Source organism: Salvia splendens, chromosome 7, assembly GCF_004379255.2.
Source record: "Salvia splendens isolate huo1 chromosome 7, SspV2, whole genome shotgun sequence".
In the NCBI taxonomy this organism is placed as follows: Eukaryota; Viridiplantae; Streptophyta; class Magnoliopsida; order Lamiales; family Lamiaceae; genus Salvia; species Salvia splendens.
This window is the reverse complement of record NC_056038.1, coordinates 20,845,455-20,866,602: the sequence shown is the minus strand read 5'-3', so window position 1 is coordinate 20,866,602 and position 21,148 is coordinate 20,845,455. Positions and strand designations below refer to the sequence as shown.

The 21,148-nt window shown below is 34.1% G+C and overlaps 1 protein-coding gene across 48 annotated transcripts in view; it reads right to left on the bottom strand.

The window, feature by feature from the left end:
- The window catches only part of LOC121811543 (nodulin homeobox-like), a 59,919-nt gene extending 39,942 nt beyond the window's left edge, over positions 1–19,977 (bottom strand). Inside the window, exons 1-18 of one of the 48 annotated variants that reach the window (XR_006052617.1) lie at positions 19,654–19,977; positions 19,183–19,566; positions 18,851–18,893; positions 18,478–18,760; positions 17,764–17,847; positions 17,516–17,687; positions 17,052–17,424; positions 16,055–16,150; positions 15,503–15,643; positions 14,181–14,275; positions 14,023–14,084; positions 13,533–13,600; positions 13,249–13,300; positions 12,978–13,061; positions 9,782–10,512; positions 9,452–9,708; positions 8,838–8,984; positions 8,423–8,575 (exon numbers count right to left, since the gene is read on the bottom strand). Coding sequence is in view for 2 of the 48 variants with exons in the window: in XM_042212425.1 (XP_042068359.1) it covers positions 14,073–14,084; positions 14,156–14,275; positions 15,503–15,643; positions 16,055–16,150; positions 17,060–17,164 (474 nt within the window). In the remaining 46 variants the exon portion in view is untranslated. Of the gene's footprint in view, positions 1–2,453; positions 2,617–2,757; positions 2,884–2,991; positions 3,112–3,199; positions 3,520–4,341; positions 4,482–4,912; positions 4,990–5,168; positions 5,297–5,803; positions 5,855–6,088; positions 6,157–6,727; positions 6,848–6,935; positions 7,028–7,136; positions 7,560–8,141; positions 8,317–8,422; positions 8,576–8,837; positions 8,985–9,451; positions 9,709–9,781; positions 10,513–12,977; positions 13,301–13,532; positions 13,601–14,000; positions 14,276–15,502; positions 15,644–16,054; positions 16,151–16,986; positions 17,425–17,515; positions 17,688–17,763; positions 17,848–18,477; positions 19,567–19,653 lie in introns of those variants that run through there. The other 47 variants (XR_006052613.1, XR_006052624.1, XR_006052629.1 and 44 more) reach the window with 47 other exon arrangements.
- Between the last annotated feature and the right edge of the window lie 1,171 nt (positions 19,978–21,148).

The window sequence follows — 21,148 nt, the reverse complement described above, 5'->3', positions numbered from 1 at the left end:
ACACATACACATTGCACACACTATTAAAACTAACAAAGAATACACATACTTCATCCACAAACACAAAATCACAAACACAAAATCACAGTTCGCCGTACACAAAACACAAACACTACATACACTATGCGCATTACACACACTACAAAACACATACACTACACACGAAATACACAAACTGCATACACACATTATATACACTACATATATTACACATAATACATATATTATACACAATACACACAATACACATTATATAATCAAAATAAAATTATACACTATGCGCATTACATTCCAGCATTTAATACACATTGTGCACAAAATAGAGACAATATACACTGCTCACATACATAAAATAAACATACTACACACTATTAAAAAATTAACACACTTTACACACACTATAGACAAAATATACATACTTCACGCACAGCACATACACTACACTACACTACACACAAAATATACATACTTCATACACTACATACATCATTGCACCTACTAAACACACTAAAAGAAATAAAAATTTCACAGCATATAGACGGCACATAGTATCCACAAAACATACACACACATATTGCACATAATATGCACACAAAATACAACCAACACACACTTCGGACATACAAGCACAATACACAAAATACAGAAAATGCACTACACACACTATATACAAAATACACAATTAAAATACAAAGTATGCTACGCACAAAAAAGACATATTATACAACACTATAAACAAAATACACACAAAATAAACACAATACACAATGCACTTCAAACACACCCAACACACACTATACACCCAACACAAATTTCACACTGTGCACACTATACAAGAAACACATACAATGCACTACACACTATATACAAATATACATGCTACAAAAACAAAAATACACAATACACCACACAATTAAAATACAAAGTACGCTACACAAAAATACACATATTACACTATGCACAAAATACATGAACTTCAAACACATAAACACGTAGCACACTATATACAAAATAAGACAACACTACACACTACACAAAATACACGCAATATACACTACACACTATACACAAAATACACACACTAGATTTGGTATACACAGGCGACACATACTACACACATTGCACACACTATAAACAAAATACACACTGCAAACACATACACATTGCACATACTATTAAAACTAACAAAGAATACACATACTTCATCCACAAACACAAAATCACAGTTCATACGCCGTACACAAAACACAAACACTACATACACTATGCGCATTACATACCCTACAAAACACATACACTACACACGAAATACATAAACTACACACACACACTATATACACTACATACATTACACATAATACATATATTATACATAATACACACGATACACAATGCACATTATATATTCAAAATAAAATTATACACTGCGAATTACATTCTAGCATTTAATACACATTGTGCACAAAATAGAGACAATATACACTGCTCACATACATAAAATAAACATACTACACACTATTAAAAAATAAACACACTTTACACACACTATAGACAAAATATACATACTTCACGCACTGCACATACACTACACTACACTACACTACACACAAAATATACATACTTCATACACTACATACATCATTGCACCCACTAAACACACTACAAGAAATAAAAATTTCCCAGCATATAGACGGCACATAGTATCCACAAAACACACACACACATATTGCACATAATATGCACACAAAATACAACCAACACACACTTCAGACACACAAGCACAATACACAAAATACAGAAAATGCACTACACACACTATATACAAAATACACACACTACACAAACAAAAATACACAATTAAAATACAAAGTACGCTACGCACTAAAAAGACATATTATACAACACTATAAACAAAATACACACAAAATAAACACAATACACAATGCACTTCAAACACACCCAACACACACTACACACCCAACACAAATTTCACACTGTGCACACTATACACAAAACACATACAATGCACTACACACTATATACAAATATATACAAATATGCATGCTACAAAAACAAAAATACACAATACACCACACAATTAAAATACAAAGTACGCTACACAAAAAATACACATATTACACTATGCACAAAATACATGAACTTCAAACACACAAAAAATACACATATTACACTATGCACAAAATACATGAACTTCAAACACATAAACACGTAGCACACTATATACAAAATAAGACAACGATACACACTACACAAAAAACACGCAATATACACTACACACTATACACAAAATACACACACTAGATTTGGTATACACAGGTGACACATACTACACACATTGCACACACTATAAACAAAATACACACTGCAAACACATACACATTGCACATACTATTAAAACTAACAAAGAATACACATACTTCATCCACAAACACAAAATCACAGTTCATACGCCGTACACAAAACACAAACACTACATACACTATGCGCATTACATACCCTACAAAACACATACACTACACACGAAATACATAAACTACACACACACACTATATACATTACATAAGCTAGTTGTTCTGTCCACTCCTTCCCAAGCTCCTGCAAGAAGAAACAAACTTCATTAAAGTCTGCAAGAAGACAACAAATATGATGAATAAATGTGGTGAGTGAAGCTGATTTGTTAAAGAAAAAAAAGTGTAAGAAGCCGCATAGTGACAATGAGCTAGAATGTTTCATTACCTAAATTGCAAACCAAGAACGATAGGACATGAACAAATAATTAATGCCTGAGTTCAGCATGAAAGGAGGGCATACATTCTTATTATCTCAACAGTTGTACATCATCTTCATTCAAAAATCCTGACACTAAAGACTCCGCATGACTTAATAGTGAACCAACATGCAATAATGTATTAGAATATAGGTATGTACTACTACTTGATTAATCAAGGGAAGAGTTAGAAGCAGGCATACATAAGTTCTTGCTAATTGTGGATACTCTGTCAGCTCTGAAGTAGAGAAAAGAATCCATCTGACAGTTTCTGATAGTCCTTCTGTATGAACCGAATGAACTTGTTGACAGATCCTTCTCATCTGAGATTGAAACAAATGTAATTAGTTGCTATATAATAGTAGCAAGCGGCATACCCTTACTAAAAATAGAAATTACTAAATCATTTACCGTGGCATACATCACGAACAAAGCAATGAAGGTTTGCAATCACTTTAATCAACAAAGACGTTCTTTGATGAGCATAAGAGGAACGAGGTACACTGCAAGGGGTTAATTCAAATAAAATGTGTCTATATACATTGATGATGACTTAGGGTGTTTAATGCAATAGTTGTAACTAACTGATTTGGCGAAATAAGAATTATCGAGGTGATGTATATAATACATAGTCTAATGGTGCATCCTCTTCAGAAACTAGAAGGTCAGACGAGCACCAGCCAGATACAAACTCTCCATGAGGGAATAGAAAGATTGCAGCTAAGGGTTCCCTGTATAGGTACACATTTTTTTGGGTAAGAAAAAAAATGCAAAATTTCCATGAGAAAAGAAGATAAATTAAAAGAATTGATGTTTATGGTATGGCATACAAATGTCCGTTTACTCTTTAGACATGAAACGTCAAACAACATAAATATTTAACCATCATACATTGACAAGCTGAAACTCTTCTTACTAATCATTTGTATTTGTTTGCAGTGACAAAAATCAAACGAGGAAATGATGTCACTTGAACAGTTTGTGGTACTTTCCAATTAGATGATTAAAATGACAAATATTTATACTGGTAACTTACAAACTCATTGTATGTGCTAAGTGACTTGTGAACATAGCAACAACAGTTTGGGAAGCCCTCATTATTCCATTTCACAAGATACCAGCATATTCAAAAAATTAGTTGGTTAGGTTTGAGTTCAGAAATTTTCTACTAGATCCACATGCACACTATACTTGCAAATGACATGCAAAATACAAATAAGATTGTCGCCAGACAACATAATACTACCATTTAAGCTAAGATAAGCTCGGAGGTGATCGTCAAGTCTAAGGTATTGCAGGTGCTCAAACTCTCACATTTTCATTAAAAGTTGCTTTCATAAAATTAATATCCATTTGTTAAAACCAGCAATTTGATCAAAAAATATCTTCAAGCACATCATTGGTGTTTTCAAATAGGCAAAGACATTTTCTAAGAAACTCAGATGTCATGTTCGAGTCTTTTCGACCTTCAATCATGAATAGCAAAGAAACCATGGCAAGGAATCCATAGCACTCTAAAATTTTAAAATTAGTTGTACTAATGGAAAGCTTACAAAGTTTATAATGATGAATGACCGAAAATTTGAATCATCTGAGAAGACAACTGCCAAGCACATTGCATTAAGTTCCAGTAGCCCCTTCGGGTAGCTTGCTGCGGAGGGAGCATTAAACATTTTTTTAGCAATGCAAGAACCTATACAAAACAAATGCCCATGTTACCACCAAGTAAGACAAAATGACAAATTGACAACTGCATATGTATTGGAGGCCGATATTGCAATGCTTATTGTATAGGAAATACTATAAACATTTGTTATAGACCGGATTGCGACTGAGTAATACTACAAACAAGGATTATAATAGGATTATAATAGGCAGTTAAAAATCACAAGAAAAAGTTTGAAATGTGTCATATTTGGGTTTTCTCGATGTGTAAAATTTCTGCAGCACATTTAAGATTATTTTAGTTTCATTTTCAGTGTACAAAACTTGCTGGTTTTTCAATGTAATTGTAACAATCGATCTAAAGGGTCTGGGAATTCTTTTTCTATTATAAATGCAATGAAACATGTATATCTATCAAAGTTATAACAGAAACTGCATGATGCTTTGATTTTAAAATACCTTGAGTCCAACAAACTTTGCTATATCCTGAGTTGCTGTGTTGCTGGCCACCTCATCCAGGTAGGATACACTTTCAGCTTCACAAAAGTGCAAAAGCAACAACGGAAAAAATCAGATTTACTTTAAGAAATAAGGGGCTGTTCACACAACCACACCAAGCACAAGCACATAAAATGTTTAAGGTGTGCTAACTTCACCAGCAGTTGTAATATTCAAAGACATATATCCACTTATCTTAACTGAAAAGTGCACTCACAATAGATAAAGCTTTAGATTTTAGGTGGGAGATAACATCCATGTATGAGGAAATATTGTTTGAGCCCGATAACTTTAAGTTCATGATGGCCTGACCAGAATAAGAACGCCTCCATTTCCACACAACTCCTGAATTAATAAACAGGTCACAGGGAAGAAACAAATAATAAAGAAACAAAAGGGGAAAAGGAAAAAAGAGAAAGTAATCAGGAATGAAGAAAGAATTCAGAGTGTTGAGGAACTTGACCAAACAAATCAAGTCAACAGATAAAATATACAGAAATCAGAGAGGTTAGAGTCCATACACTGAAATTAAATTATTTAGTGCACGAAAATTGTTTGCAAAATAAAGTAATGAAGGAAACATCCCCAATATGTAATTCAAATTATTAATTAGATTTTCCTACATGGGCCTATATAACTTTTGCAGTCACCCTGCCACTGTAGATGCAACAAGCTACACCTTATATGATGAGAGTGGCTGCCAAGATGAGGGAGAGGCAGCAACATCAAGGGGTATCTCAATTTAGTTTAGTGTCGAAATAGTTCCGACATTCAATTTTGATTGATCGATTACATTGTTTTCTTTAAATATATACTGCCATCTTTCCTATCATCTTTACAAGATAGTCTTACCTTCGAACCTTCCTATTATGCATTAAAACTCCTTTTTGGGACGCTTATTCCCTACAAAACAGTGTAAAATAATTTGCATATCATGTAAGACCCTGAACAAATTAAGTGTTATTTAAACATGGTTTTTTTATTTACATGATTTTCAAATCTTAAGTAAAAGGAAGTAAACGTTTTATATCATAAAAAAATCCTTCGTTTTCTTTTATCAAGTATAAGTTTTGTCTTACATCACTAGAATAGGTAATTACAACATCACAAGAAAAGATACATGAGATGATCTCTTACAGATAAAATGTAGCGTTGGGCTACTCTTTTTTTCATCTGGGCTTAGAGTCCAATAAAGGAAGCTAGTCCTTAAGGTAATATAAAAAATGGTTAGTGATAAAATATATATGTGCTAAGGTAAATATCATTTCTACTAAGCCCCAAAAACAGATGCACTTAACATTTTATGGAAAAAGGTGTGAATGATATCCATAGGTTAAGCATGAGAGGTTTTACATGGACTAATTGTTTTTCATATGCAGCACGAACGATCCGAGACACAAACTGACTTATAAATAACCTACAAAGAAGATTGCCTATCTACAAAATGCACATAATGAATAAATGTGGTGAGTGAAGCAGGTTTATTAAAGAAAAAAAAGTGCAACTACAAGAAGCTGCATAGTGACTGTGCTAGAATGTTTCAATTACCTAAATTGCAAACTAAGATAGGAAAAACAAATAATTAATGCCTGAGTTCAGCATGAAAGGAGGGCAAACATTCTTATTATCTCAACAATTGTACATCATCTTCATTCAAAAATCCTGACACTAAAGACTCCGCATGATTTAATAGTGAACCAACATGCAATAATGTATTAGAATATAGGTATGTACTACTACTTGATTAATCAAGGGAAGAGTTAGAAGCAGGCATACATAAGTTCTTGCTAATTGCGGATACTCTGTCAGCTCTGAAGTAGAGAAAAGAATCCATCTGACAGTTTCTGATAGTCCTTCTATATGAACCGAATGAATTTGTTGACAGATCCTTCTCATCTGGGATTGAAACAAATATAATTAGTTACTAAATAGTAGTAGCAAGCGGCATACCCTGATTAAAAATGAAAATTACTAAATCATTTACCCAGGCATACATCAGGAACAAAGCAATGAAGGTTTGCAATCACTTTATTCAACAACGAAGTTCTCTGATGAGCATAAGAGGATCGAGGTACACTGCAAGGGGTAAATTCAAATTTAATGTGTCTATATACATTGATGACTTAGGGTGTTTCAGACAACGCAATAGTTGTAATAAGAATTATCTAGGTGATGCATATAATACATAGTCTAATGGTGCATCCTCTTCAGAAACTAGAGGGTCAGACGTGCACCAGCCAGATACAAACTCTCCATGAGGGAATAGAAAGATTGCAGCTAAAGGTTCCCTCTAAATCAGGTTCAGTATGAGCAGCTGAAATCTTATTAAGTGCCCTCTCTATAAATGCTACAAAGTGCAGGATAAGATTGCAGTACTGTGACCACCCAATGAGACGGTCCACAAACTGCTCCAATGCCTCAGTCCCAAAGAAAAACATATGAATGTCATAAAGCCATAGTCAGACTGAAATTCTCAATAATAACATTAACTGATAACCTAGGAAGGAACAAACTTTTGAATCTTCAGGCTTCCTCAAAGCATCTAAAACAGCTCGTAAAGCAATGCCCAGCGTAAGGTGAGCAACAAGTTGATGCTTAATGCCTGATCCTGAAGCAGAAGCATCCACAAAGGATAAACATTAGGCAAGCTGAATATTTTAGGTTGAAGAGTATTTTACAACACTATTATCTGTGCTCATGTTTGTTCAATCAGGAACCCAGAATTTGTTGTATCAAACATAATCATCAAACGGACCAATAAAGATAACAAACTCAAAGAAAGTAGACTAATGTATAAAACTACATAATTGGCATATAATATAAGAGATGTTAAGTCAACTTAATTGTTGAGGAACTTGACCAAACAAATCAAGTCAACAGATAAAATATACAGAAACCACATAATCCTGGACATTATGGTACAGGTATCTAGTTGAACATAGGTAATGATTGACAATTCAAGAAACGAAAATTGATTCGAGAATACAACCATTTTTATATATATGATTGAAAGTGCTATCAGTTAGCACATAGGTTACCAGAGGAACCGATCAAAATTACAAGTCATTTTAGTAAGGAGTCCATAACAAGGAAGAAAATCCTCAGAGTAAAAGCATGTGAAAACCAAAAGGATCAAGATAAAGCGTAAACAGAGACCAAAAAAAAGTATAAGACAGCTACATCCAATCACCTCTATGGAAGTTTCCCTTCTCTCAGCTGTAACACCAGTCCCAATGTTAATGTAACCAAAAAACACACCATGAGAAAGTAGCACAGCTAAAAGTGATAATTTTCTTGCTGAGGTTGATCTAGAAGACCGTGGAAAACCCACGAGGCAGATTGTATTGACAGCATAGCGCCACTGTGTCACTGCATTGTGGGTTTGAGTAGATTAGCTCTCAAAAATACAGTCAAAACAATGTAAAAATAGAAAAAGTATCGAGTGACAAAGACCCTATTACTTGCCTAGGGAAGGGTAGGTGTATTGTGTTGGCTTCATGAAATTAGTAGTTCACTCTCATCTAGAGAACTTGGTGGTCTCTGTTGTAGTGGGATCAAAGAGGGAATTGCTAATCCAGACAATATACTGCCGGGTCCGATCAGAGAAAATGGTGTGCCTGCAATCTGAAAACAAAAGGACACAATTACAGTGATCATGAGTTCACGCAAATCACTTGGAATAGAAGTATTATCCACAACTACATAGACATGAGAAACCAGAAACCACACATAGGCATGAGGGAAGATGATTTTGGATGTCATAGGGAAGATGATTTTGGATGATGACATCCAGATAGCAATTTAACATTTGTCATGTTTTCAAGGAAACAGTCCTCTGTTCCTCATATGCAGGTTCAACAACTTAACAGGAAGATAACATTAATACCTCAATCTGTGGAGAAGAAGATTGAATAAGACCGGGTCGGTGATTAGTATTGGAACTATGGCCAACATCAGGTTCGAGCAACTGAAATAGCTCGTAAAGCAATGCCCAGCATAAGGTGAGTAACAAGTTGATGCTTAATGACTGATCCTGAAGCAGAAGCATTCACAAAGGATAAACATTAGGCAAGCTGAATATTTTAGACGAGGAAAACATTACAACTAACATAGTTAGGTTACAGTAGGCTAATCAAGTAATCAAGTCAACAGATAAAATATACAGAAATCGGAGTAGGCTAGAGTCCATACATTGTAATTAATTATTTACTGCACGAAAATTGTTTGCAAAATAAAGTAATGAAGGAAACTTCCCCAATATGTAAGTCAAATAATTAATTAGATTTTCCTACATGGGCCTATATAATTTTTGCAGTCACCCTGCCACAGTAGATGCAACAATCTGCACTTTATATGAGAGTGACTGCCAGGATGGGGGAGAGGCAGCAACATCAAGGGGTATCTCAATTTAGTTTAGTGTCGAAATAATTCCACATTTCACCTCATGCATTCTTGGTGGTTGTGAAGATCAAATATCCTTATTTAAAAAATCAGGATTACCTTCAAATTGTCAAACTACATCCTTTAGAAGAGAAGAGGGTGTGACATCCTTGAGGTCAACACTTAAATGCTTAAACAGAACCTGAAACCAAAGAGATATCAACAAAGAAAATTGTCCAAAATTTATGATTTGGAATCCAAAACAAAGATTAACCAGATATGTTTATACAGAATTACTTCAATCTTAAATTTGAGATTACCACTGCCCAAGGGTGAGGAGGCCCGTATGCAATGCTGTTTGAACAGGCTTTGAAAATCTAAAACAAACACATTTTGAGTTGAAATAAACTTGGACTCGCAAGTACATAAAAAATAAACCATGGATCGTACCTTTGAGGTAAAAGGACTAACAGGCATCCTGAGTCCCTTAAAAGCATTCAACAAATAATATACTTCCATGTGTCAGAAAAAAATTTGAATCAAGAAGATGAGATAATAATATTTATTGCAACATGAGGATTTCAGACAACCCAACTCCAAGTTTATGAAGTAAACTCAAAAACAAAACAGACAAAAAGAAGAATCTATCACTCATTCCCTTAGAACTTGATTTTTTCCAATAGTAATCTTCCCAAGCCATTTTCAGCAGTGATAGTTCTTCCACACTAGATTTTACAAGTTCTGTTTAAAACAGAACCTAAACATAGTACAAATACCAAGAATAAAAACTGGCTTTCCAAAATGAATAAAGTAAGTAGAAAAATCAAACCTTGCAGTTTACATAAATGGCTTGCACAATATCTCTGTTCAAATGTTTCAATTTTATTTCAAAATATTTCAAAATGCCAAACACAAAGAGTCTCCAAAGGTAAATTGCATCCAGAGAACTATTTAAGGTAAGGAATGTAGTGTCAAGCTAAATCTCTCCCTCTCCATAACTATATACAACCCAAACCAGATATCTAGTCCTGAGCTTCTGATGCTGGAGCCTGTTCCAAACATGGACGGATAGTATAAAATTCAAAATTTCAATAAACTCTTTAGCTTTAGCCTCAACATTTGCAGTGGACAAGTTATTTATAATAAAAAGATATCTAGTCCTGAGCTTCTGATGCTGAAGCCTGTTCCAAACATGGACGGAAGAGTCAGATACTAAAAGAGAATAACAAAACAACAGATTAGACAAACATCATAGGTAATAGAATAGAATATCAGAGACTATACACCGCAGATAATTCATATAATACCGGAACATATTCTAAGTAGGACATACCAACATACAGACAAGTACAACATAAAACTCCAAATTATCTTAGAAAATACTATGAATACCACATTTACCTTTGCCAAGATTGAGGACAGTAACAAATGCTCTAGCATATAAATCGCTTTTACCTTTGCAGATATTTGCATAATTCTATAATGACCATTTGATACCAGAAACAACATAATCATGGACATACATTTAACAGATATATTAAGATGCCAGATTTGACAATCAATGGGGTTTATATATCAAAGAAACACAACTAAAGCACATATTTGTACACGGCATATGACACAGAAAAATAGAATATTATGTATGTGTTAATTATAAAGCTGCAAGGTAGCCAAAAAGTGGATTAGAAAAAGTAGAAACACGTCATGCACAGTATAACTCACAAAAATATAATATGTGTAACAGATAAATTATAAAGCTCACCCTCAAGCAAGTTAGACAATTAAGCACACTCACAAGACATTAGTAATCCTCTACTTCAAGTCAGGCCAAATCGCACAAATCATTAGAGAAATTAGGTTGACCCCGAATTCTCTCGCGGGTAAGACTTTAGAACAACAACTGTACACGAACTAATTCCCTAAGAGCTAGGCATCCCAATGCTTCAATCTAAGTTCGAGTTATGTCTTGGGAGTCTCAAACCATCGTCGCTAATTCCTAAAGAGAAGTTCTTCCGGCTATTCTTTATTTTAAGCACATTAGATCTTTCTCCCAAACTCAAACAAAATTCATTGCTCACAAGTCAATATGATGCATAAATGAAAAGGTCTTATTCATTTGGATGTAATGGGGCTTTTGGTAAAGGTGTGATCATATATGGTTAAGTAGGTTACCACCATTATTAAAATGCTAGCACATCCATCAAAACATCCTTCACATCTCACTCAATGCGTACAAAATTTTGATAGCTCACACCCCAAACTCGAGATTTTCTACCATCTAAACCAATTCATCTTATTCTTTTGAGCGTTCTTTAACCATTTCTAATTTTCGCTCAATATTTTTTTTTCTAGCATTGGCTTTTTTTACACATGAAAGGCTGCCTTTTTATTTTTACTTTTTTCCTGCCTTGCCTTTTTTTTACACATGAAAGGCTGCCTTTTTCTTTTTTTTTCGAGCCTTGGATTTTTTTAAACATGAAAGGCTGCCTTCTTATTTTTATTTTTTCGAGCCTTAGCTTTTTTTACACATGAAAGGCTGCCTTTTTCTTTTTCTTTTCGAGCCTTGGCTTTTTTTAAACATGAAAGGCTGCCTTCTTATTTTTATTTTTTCGAGCCTTGGCTTTTTTTACACATGAAAGGCTGCCATTTTACTTATTTTTTTTCAAGCCTTGGCTTTTTTTACACATCTCAGGAAAAATGAATATCACCAAATGAATGTTCCAGGACTTCCATCTTTTTCTTGCCACCATAAATACCCTCCCAAGAATGTGCTAGCACTTTAATTTTAGTGACTGGGGTAGAAAATACAGGCCAATGAATGGATATAATAGATAGGCTAATATAGTGACTTCAATATTTTTAACAAAGAAATTAGGCTTTGGGGGCTCAAACTGGCTCACTAGGGGTATATGCAGGGTTAGGCATGTGATAATTTGGATATGAGGCTTTTAGTCCTATTGCCCAAATCATTATTATGCACCAATATCAACAAGATTGCAACTCGTAAAGCTCTCATTCAGTCGATCGACCATATGGCTTTTTCAATTAATTTTTCAAAACCGGAATAGTTCTCTGTCCTTAGCTCAAGAAATCGGACACCAAAGAACACTATTGTCACTTTATCTGAAGCACGAGAAACCTAGCTCTCCAGAAGTTAGTAAGCAACAACAAGTTTGCAGACCAACCCTTGAGAGAAACGAAGTCTACACTAATAACCCATAAAAAAGTGTGTTAGTTACAATCAATATAGAGAAAATCTTGCATGCACACACAAATAGCAAGTGGTGAAAGTATGTTCGTGGAAGCTTTTTGTTCTCATAACAAAGCAGTATAGTACTATGGCACTTTCGGATATTTATGAAGCTAATATCCCATGTTTATATATTGGTGATGCGTCTGAATTCATTAAAAAATAGGGAGATGCATATATTAAAGAACCATGACAGGCAACCTTTCGGAAATTTACTCTCAATAATAACATGTCAGTTACAAAGAGAAAATAACATTTAAATTCTCTATAAAATTAACATTTCAGCCACAGATGAGAATAAATAGCAGCTAGGCACTCATGTATAAGTAGGAAACATCACAAGTTGAGTATATACAAGTTTGAATAACACCCAAATAAGATGAGAAGTAAACTTACCAGAATCCTCAAAGACTAGGATTTGATGTAGAGTTACCAGAATCCTCGAATACGTATGGGAAAACTATTTGCTTGTAAAACTACCTGCTGACATACCAAAATGCTGAAAACAAACCTCTACCAGTATATCTTTAGCAGAACGAAAAAAATTACTCTATCAATTTAGATCATCTTCGAAACTTTGCGACATTCAATTTTGATTGATCAATTACATTGTTTTCTTTAAATATATAGTGCCATCTTTCCTGTCATCTTTACAAGATAGTCTTACCTTCCTACCTTCCTTTTCTGCATTAAAACTCCTTTTTTATGAAGCTTATGCCCTACAAAACAGTGTAAAATCATTTGCATATCATGTAAGACCCTGAGCAAATTAAGTGTTATTTAAACGTGGTTTTTATTTACATGATTTTCAAATCTTAAGCGAAAGGAAGGAAACGTTTTATATCATAAAAATATCTTTTGTTTTCTATTATCAAGTGTAAGTTTTGTCTTACATCACTAGAAAAGGTAATTACAACATCACAAGAAAAGATACATGAGATGATCTCTTACAGAAAAAATGTAGCATTGGGCTACTCTTTTTTTCATCTGGGCCGAGAGTTCAATATAGGAAGCTAGTCCTACAGGTAATATAAAAAATGGTTAGTGATAAAAATATATATGTGCTAAGGTAAAGATCATTTCTATTAAGACCCCAAAAACAAAACAGATGCACTTAACATTTTATGGAAAAAGATGAATGATATCCATAGGTTAAGCATGAGAGGTTTTACATGGACTAAATGATCTTCAGATGCAGCACGAACGATCCGGGACACAAAATGACTTATAAATAACCCACGAAGAAGATTACCTATCTATAGAATGCAGATAATGAATAAATGTGTTGAGTGAAGCAGGTTTATTAAATAAAAAAAAGTGCAACTATAAGAAGCAGCATAATGACCATGTGCTAGAATGTTTCATTACCTAAATTGTAAACTAAGAAAGATAGGACAAACAAATAATTAATGCCCGATATCAGCATGGAAGGAAAGCATACATTGAAATTACCTCAGCAGTTGTACATCATCTTCATTCAAAAATCATGACTTAATAATGAACCTACATGCAATGGTGTATTAGAATATAGATATGTACTACTACATGCAATAGTGTATTAGAAGCAGGAATACATAAGTTCTTGCTAATTGTTGATACTTTGTCAGCTTTAAAGTAGAGAGAAGAATCCATCTGACAGTTTCTGATAGTCCTTCCATATGAACCGAACGAACTTGTTGACAGATCCTTCTCATCTGGGATTGAAACAAAAGTTATTAGTTGCTAAATAATACCAAAATTACTAAATCATTTACCCTGGCATGCATCGGGACAAAGCAATGAAGGTTTGCAATCACTTTAATCAATAAAGACGTTCCCCGATGAGCATAAGAGGAACGAGGTACACTACAAGGGGTAAATTCAAATTTAATGTGTCTATATACATTGATGACTTAGGGAGTTTCAGACAATGCAATAGCTGTAACTGACTGATTTGGTGAAATATGAATTATCGTGGTGATGTATATAATTCATAGTCTAATAGTGCATCCTCTTTAGAAACTAGAAGGTCAGACGAGCACTAGCCAGATACAAACTCTTCATGAGGGAAAAGAAAGATTGCAGCTAAAGCTTCCCTCTAAAGGAACGCATTTTTTGTGTCAGACAAAAAATGCAAAATTTCCATGAGAAAAGATTATAACAATTGATAAATTAAAAGAATTGATGTTTATGGTATGGCATACCTATTTTCATTATACTTGAGACATGAAACGTCAAACAAAATAAATAATTAACCATCATACATTGACAAATAGTTGAAACTCTTCTTACTAATCATTTGTATCTGATTGTAGTGACAAAAGCCAAATGAGGAAATGATGTCGCTTGAAAAGTTCGTGGAAGTTTTTCGATTAGATGATTAAAATGACAAAAATATTTATACTGGTAAACTTGCAAATTCATTGTATGTGCTAAGTGACTTGTGAACATAGCAACAACAGTTTGGGAAGCCCTCATTATTCCATATCACAAGATACCAGCATATTCAAAAAACTAGTTGGTTAGGTTTGAGTTCATAATTTGCCACTAGATCCACAGGCACACTATACTTGCAACTTGCAAGTGACATGCAAAATACAAATAACATTGTCCACAAATGACATAGTACTACCATTTTAAGCTAAGATAAGCTCGGAGGTGATCGACAAGTCTAGGTTATTGCAGGTGCTCAAACTCTCACCTTTTCATTTAAAAATTACTTTCATAAAATTAACATCCATTTGTTAAAACCAGCAATTTGATCAAAATATCTCTTCAAGCACATCATTGGTGTGTTCAAATAGGCAAGGACATTTTCTAAGAAACTCAGATGTCATGCTTCGAGTCTTTTCGACCTTCAATCATGAATAGCAAAGAAACCATGGCATGGAATCCATAGCACTCTAAAATTTTAAAATAATTTGTACTGATGGAAAGCTTACAAAGTTTATCATGATGAATGACAGAAAATTTGAATCATCTGACAAGACATCTGCCAAGCGCATTGCATTAAGTTCCAGTTGCCCCTTCGGGTAGCTTGCCTCAGAGGGAGCATTAAACATTTTTTTTAGCAACGCAAGAACCTATACAAAACAAATGCCCATGATACCACCAAGTAAGACAAAATGACAAATTGACAACTGCATATGTATAGAAGGCAAAATCTTCTCAAAGTGCAGATATTGCAATGCTTATTGTATAGGAAATACTATAAACATTTGTTATAGACCGAACTGCGACTGGGTAATACTACAAACAAGAAAAAGTTTGAAATGTCGGATTTGGGTTTTCTCGTGTGTAAAATTTCTGCAGCACATTTAAGATAATTTTAGTTTCATTTTCAAAGTACAAAACTTGCTGGTTATTCAATGTTATTGTAACAATAGATCTAAAGGGTCTGGGAATTCTTTTTCTATTATAAATGCAATGACACATGTATCTCTCTGAGAGTTATGACCAGAACTGCATGATGCTTTCACTTTAGAAACCAATACCTTGAGTCCAACAGACTTTGCCACATCCTGAGTTGATGTTTTGCTGGCCACCTCTTCCAGGTAGGATACACTTTCAGCTTCACAAAGGTGCAACAGCTGCAGCAGAAAAAAATACATTTACTTCAAAGAAATAAGGGCCGGTTTACACAACCACACCAAGCACAAGCACATAAAAATTTTAAGGTGTGCTAACTTTACCAGCAGCAGTTGTATTATTAAAAGGCATAAATCCACTAATCTTAATTGGAAAGTGCACTCACAATAGATAAAGCTTTAGATTTTAGGTGAGAGATAGCAGCCATGTATGAGGAAATATTGTCTAAGCCAAATAATTTTATGTTCATGACGGCCTAAACCAGAATAAGAACGACTACATTGCCACACTACTACTGAATTAATAAACATGTCACAAGGAAGAAAATAAATAATAAAGAAACAAAATGGGAAAAGGAAAAGAGAAAGTAAACAGGAATGAAGAAAGAATTCAGAAGTGTGAGATTTTAGTTCTCTAGTGGGATAAAGTTATAAATGCTATTAATAGAACTTGTAATATGCTAATTCACAGTACTAATCTAGCTTAAAAATAATTGACTGCCCAACATTGCATAATCATTCTCTAGTGTAACAATTACTTTATCCGTCCCCCAGTACTATAGCACAATTACTATGTCTGGTGTCCCCTAAAATTTAGCACTTTCCATTTTGGTTCATGAACACACTCTAGTTTATATTTCAAACTTCCAATGACACATTTATCAAAAAAACCACATTTTTTCACAACATAGTGGGACCCTCAATAATACCCTTTACCCACTTAAACCACATCGACCAAATGTGCTATACTATTGGGAGACAAGGAATTACATTCCCACGTATCAAACATCAACTTTTTCACCCAAGCTCAAATGTAACAAACAAATCCTAGGACATACATCAACATGCATCAGATAAAGCCGCAGCCACATAAGCAAATCAAGCTGATTATGGAATCTCTTACTATCTCACTTGGACAGAAATAAATGAAGTCCCTGGAGCAGAAACATGTATGCAAAATAGAAATTCCAGCTCAAGTTCCCTGGAGCAGAAACATGTATTCACCACATTTGACATTTTAAAGAAATGTCAATGCTTTCAGGCAGTGAAAACTCTAATCAGATGAAAGGATAAAATCTTGTTCTTCACAATGCATTCCCGGAACAACTTTTGCTGACACAAGGACTGTAGAAATTGAAGAGAAGAATCACACTCTGGCAGATGTGATTCAAGGTCTCTTCAGTGGTAGGGAAAGCACTTCCAAATGAATCGTTGGTCTGCAGAAACTTGACATCTACACAAACAGCAGCAAATTCTGCCTCTATGAATATGTCCACCTGCCACCAACTCCACTTACTCATCCACAACATTACTTGATAAAACTTTGAAATAACAACAATCAAGATGATGGAGTAGGAAGATTTATACCATTAAACAAGTAATTTAATGTTCTTAGTTTTCACCAAATCCTGGATTGCTACCTTGTAATATGCAGTCAATCCTTGAGCAACCTCTTGGTAGTGTGGAGAAACAATTTTATAATACAAGCTACCAGAGCCGAATGAAGAAGAACCATGCCATTGGGTATGGTGTGACATTCCTGGATACGAAGTAGTAAGTACATATCTACAAACAACAGAGGAAAGATCTAAAATTTCAAGGAAATGAATACTGACATGTCTGTATGGACCAAGTAGAACTAGCAGATAGAAGACCAGGTCAATCAGTTGTTCTGATATCTTCACATCATCAAGCAATATCTGAAGAAAACATTTGATGATATATGAATTAAGGGGGATACAAAGGATGTATACAAATATAACCATATCATGACACACGTAACAAGTATGATGCCAAAAGTTGAGAATGTCAATAATTTTCAAGTACAATAAACAACAAAGATAAATTAAGAAAGAGCTAGGATCAATATGAAGATAAGGAGCTGTGAATCATAGTTATTAAAGGTTAAAGACCAAAAGGGCACTGGAGAGGTGGAACTAAAATACCTACACAACATTAAGTAGCACATTTTATGGGTGAGTTTATGAGCTTAGGAAGTTGTGGTTTATGCAAAAACATTAGCAACTGCACATACCTAAAACTAGAGGAAATTAAGCAGAAAGGTTGTCAGGATAACTAGAAAAAAACTTGTTAAGATACTTTTAAACCTCCATATTACAATAGTTTCCTAAAGCAAAAATAAGGAAAGTGAAAACAAAGATACTGTTACATGATGCAGTGGAAAAAACCACTATAAGAGAATACATGTCGCTAATAAAGTAACCAAGTCAAAATAAAAAAATTCTTTCAATCCATGTATGTTTGTCATCTTGCATCAATCAGCACACAAATCCAATTATAAGTGTAATATAGGGCTTTTGAAAACTAACAAAAATTAGACCGGTGTCGTCTGCTTGATACGATGATAGATAATACAGTTTGACTTCCGATAAGCTGTTCAATTTTGGGCACCCGAGAGGCAAGATGAAACATGGAATGCAAGAGAAGAATTCCACATAGCAAATACTTGAACGTGGATTTGTCCATTTCCCAATCCATAATCACTGCAATAAGGTGAAGAGGAAGATTCCTTGCATATTTTTCCATGTCAACCTGCAATAATCGTGTAATTCCAACATGTGCATTCCGAAGTATAAATACCAATAACAATATCTGTAACATAAACAACAACTTTTAGAACAACCCTATTAATTTCTACGAGTACATCCCTAATACAACAAGCCAAGAAATTGAAGATTTAACCTCTGCAGAGTTCCCAACAAACTACAGTTCCAGCATCACACAACTGTTTCACCATCAAAATCGAGAGAGAAATAGAGTCAGTCAGTGGGTCTAACTTGCAAAATGGCTGCGACCAAATTCTAAGAGAAATGCTCAAAGGAATAACACCAATCTACAAATAAACAAGCGATGACCTTCTCTTTCAACCCAAAAATGTTTGGACATCACAATAAGTTTAATAGCTTCACAAATCAAGATGAGAGCCCATATATCCTGACCCAGATCTAACTCCCTAACATATCTAGCCAAACAGGAAGATAAAATTTATAAACTGGAAAATTAATGGAAACAACTTAGTTAGGCCGAGAAGTCCACGGCAGTCCACCGCTGCAACGACTGCTTGGTGGATTCTGGAGAGCCGCTCGGAGAGAATCGGCGGCACCGAAATCAGACGGTGAGTCCGTGAGGAGGTCTACGGTGTATCCCGCCTCGTCGATTTAAATAAACACTGACATGCAACAAAGACAGTGAAATTCCAAAAAGGAACACAAAATAGCAGGAAAATACAAATAAACAAGGGAAAAGGACAATACCGCCAAGAAATTTAACAAATTAAAACTCCATAATACACCTAATCACCTACACCCATTTTTTGTTGCTTAATTTGCACGCATTATCACAAACTACAACTTCGCCCCCAACACTACTACTCAGTAACGCGCCGCTGGGAACTAAACCTGTTTCGCAAACCCATGTCAAACTCCATTTCCACAAAACTAAAATAAACATACAACTAAAAGCAAATTCAGCGAGAAAAAAGTTACCGGAGATTGCTTCGACGTCGGCGGCGCCTGGAGCCACGATGAGCAGCCGGAATCGGAGGCGTCGTCGCAGCCGGAGAAATCGAGACTAGACAGTGAGGCGGTTAATGGGAGTGATGCTTTTTTCTAACGGGAATTCTAATTTGGGGGATTTCAAATCGAAAAAGAATTTTAGAGAGAAAGGGTAATTTATTTGGGCAGGCTGGGATTAATTCCTTGATGGGTGTGTTGAAGGGAACGAATCCTCTGATTTCTATAAAAACCCAGCACAATATGCTGTAATATGCTGTGCATTACACGCAGAGGAAATGAAGTAAAACGCAGACATACAAGTTATCATTCATTTTCAATCCATTTTCCCTTTTATTATCGTTTAGGCAAATATTAATACAAATTGCATTCCAACCCCATGGCCCACCATACAACACGACCTCTTTCATACTCCGTATAGTACACGTATCATTTTTTACAAAAGTTGGTTTTTTTTTATTTTTATCACTAATTACTTAAAACTGATTTGTTTTTTTGATATATTTATAAAATATATTAATAAAATAATTTTTTAATTTTTATGTTGAATACTCCCTCTGTTCCGCGGTAGTTGAGTCATTTTTTTTTCTGCACTCGTTTTAGAAAAATGATCATAAATAGTTAAAGTAGAAAAATAGTAAAGTAAGAGAGAGCATAACGTAGATAAGACTCTTCTTACGTTATAGTCTCTCTTACTTTATTTTTTTTCTCCACTTTAACTATTTATTATTATTTTCTCAAAACGAGTGCAGAAAATGAAATAAATCAACTACCGTGGAACGGATGGAGTACTTCTTTATACAATACTTCTTTTATAATAGTAATATTTAAGATATAATAGTAGTAACACGTACTTAGTTTTATTGCATGTAATAGGTGTAATTATTAAAAACTAAGTGTTATTGTAATATATAAATACTCCATATACTAATACTACCATAAAAAAAGCACCACAAAGAAAAAATATTCTCTTATAAGTTAAAAAAAAATATCCAGCATATCAATAATAAACATTTGTATTAGTAATTTCTATATGTCAAGTTAATTTTTACAAATTAGAATACAATGACTTTTGCACGAAAAAAAATCAGATTAATATAATAGGATCATGGTGAATCAATTAGCATCTTAAGAAGATGCAATAATATATTTTTAGTTAAATTTTATCAATATATGAAGCAGGAGAATGTGATCAATTGCTAAGTAATTACCAATCCAAAATTAAGACTAATTTTTAACCATTAGATTAGGAGATCTAGTGGTTGATATAATGTCAAGTAGATTATATTTTACATTTAAATAATTATTAAATAAAATTAAAGGGTATTAATGTCAATTTTTCTCTTATTAAAATTATTCCAAAACTTTAAATTTACGTAACTCGCTCGATTTAAATTATTTTTTCGCAAAAAAATATCAATTTAAAGGTAATTTTATAAAGATTCTAACGAGATCTCAATTGCATATG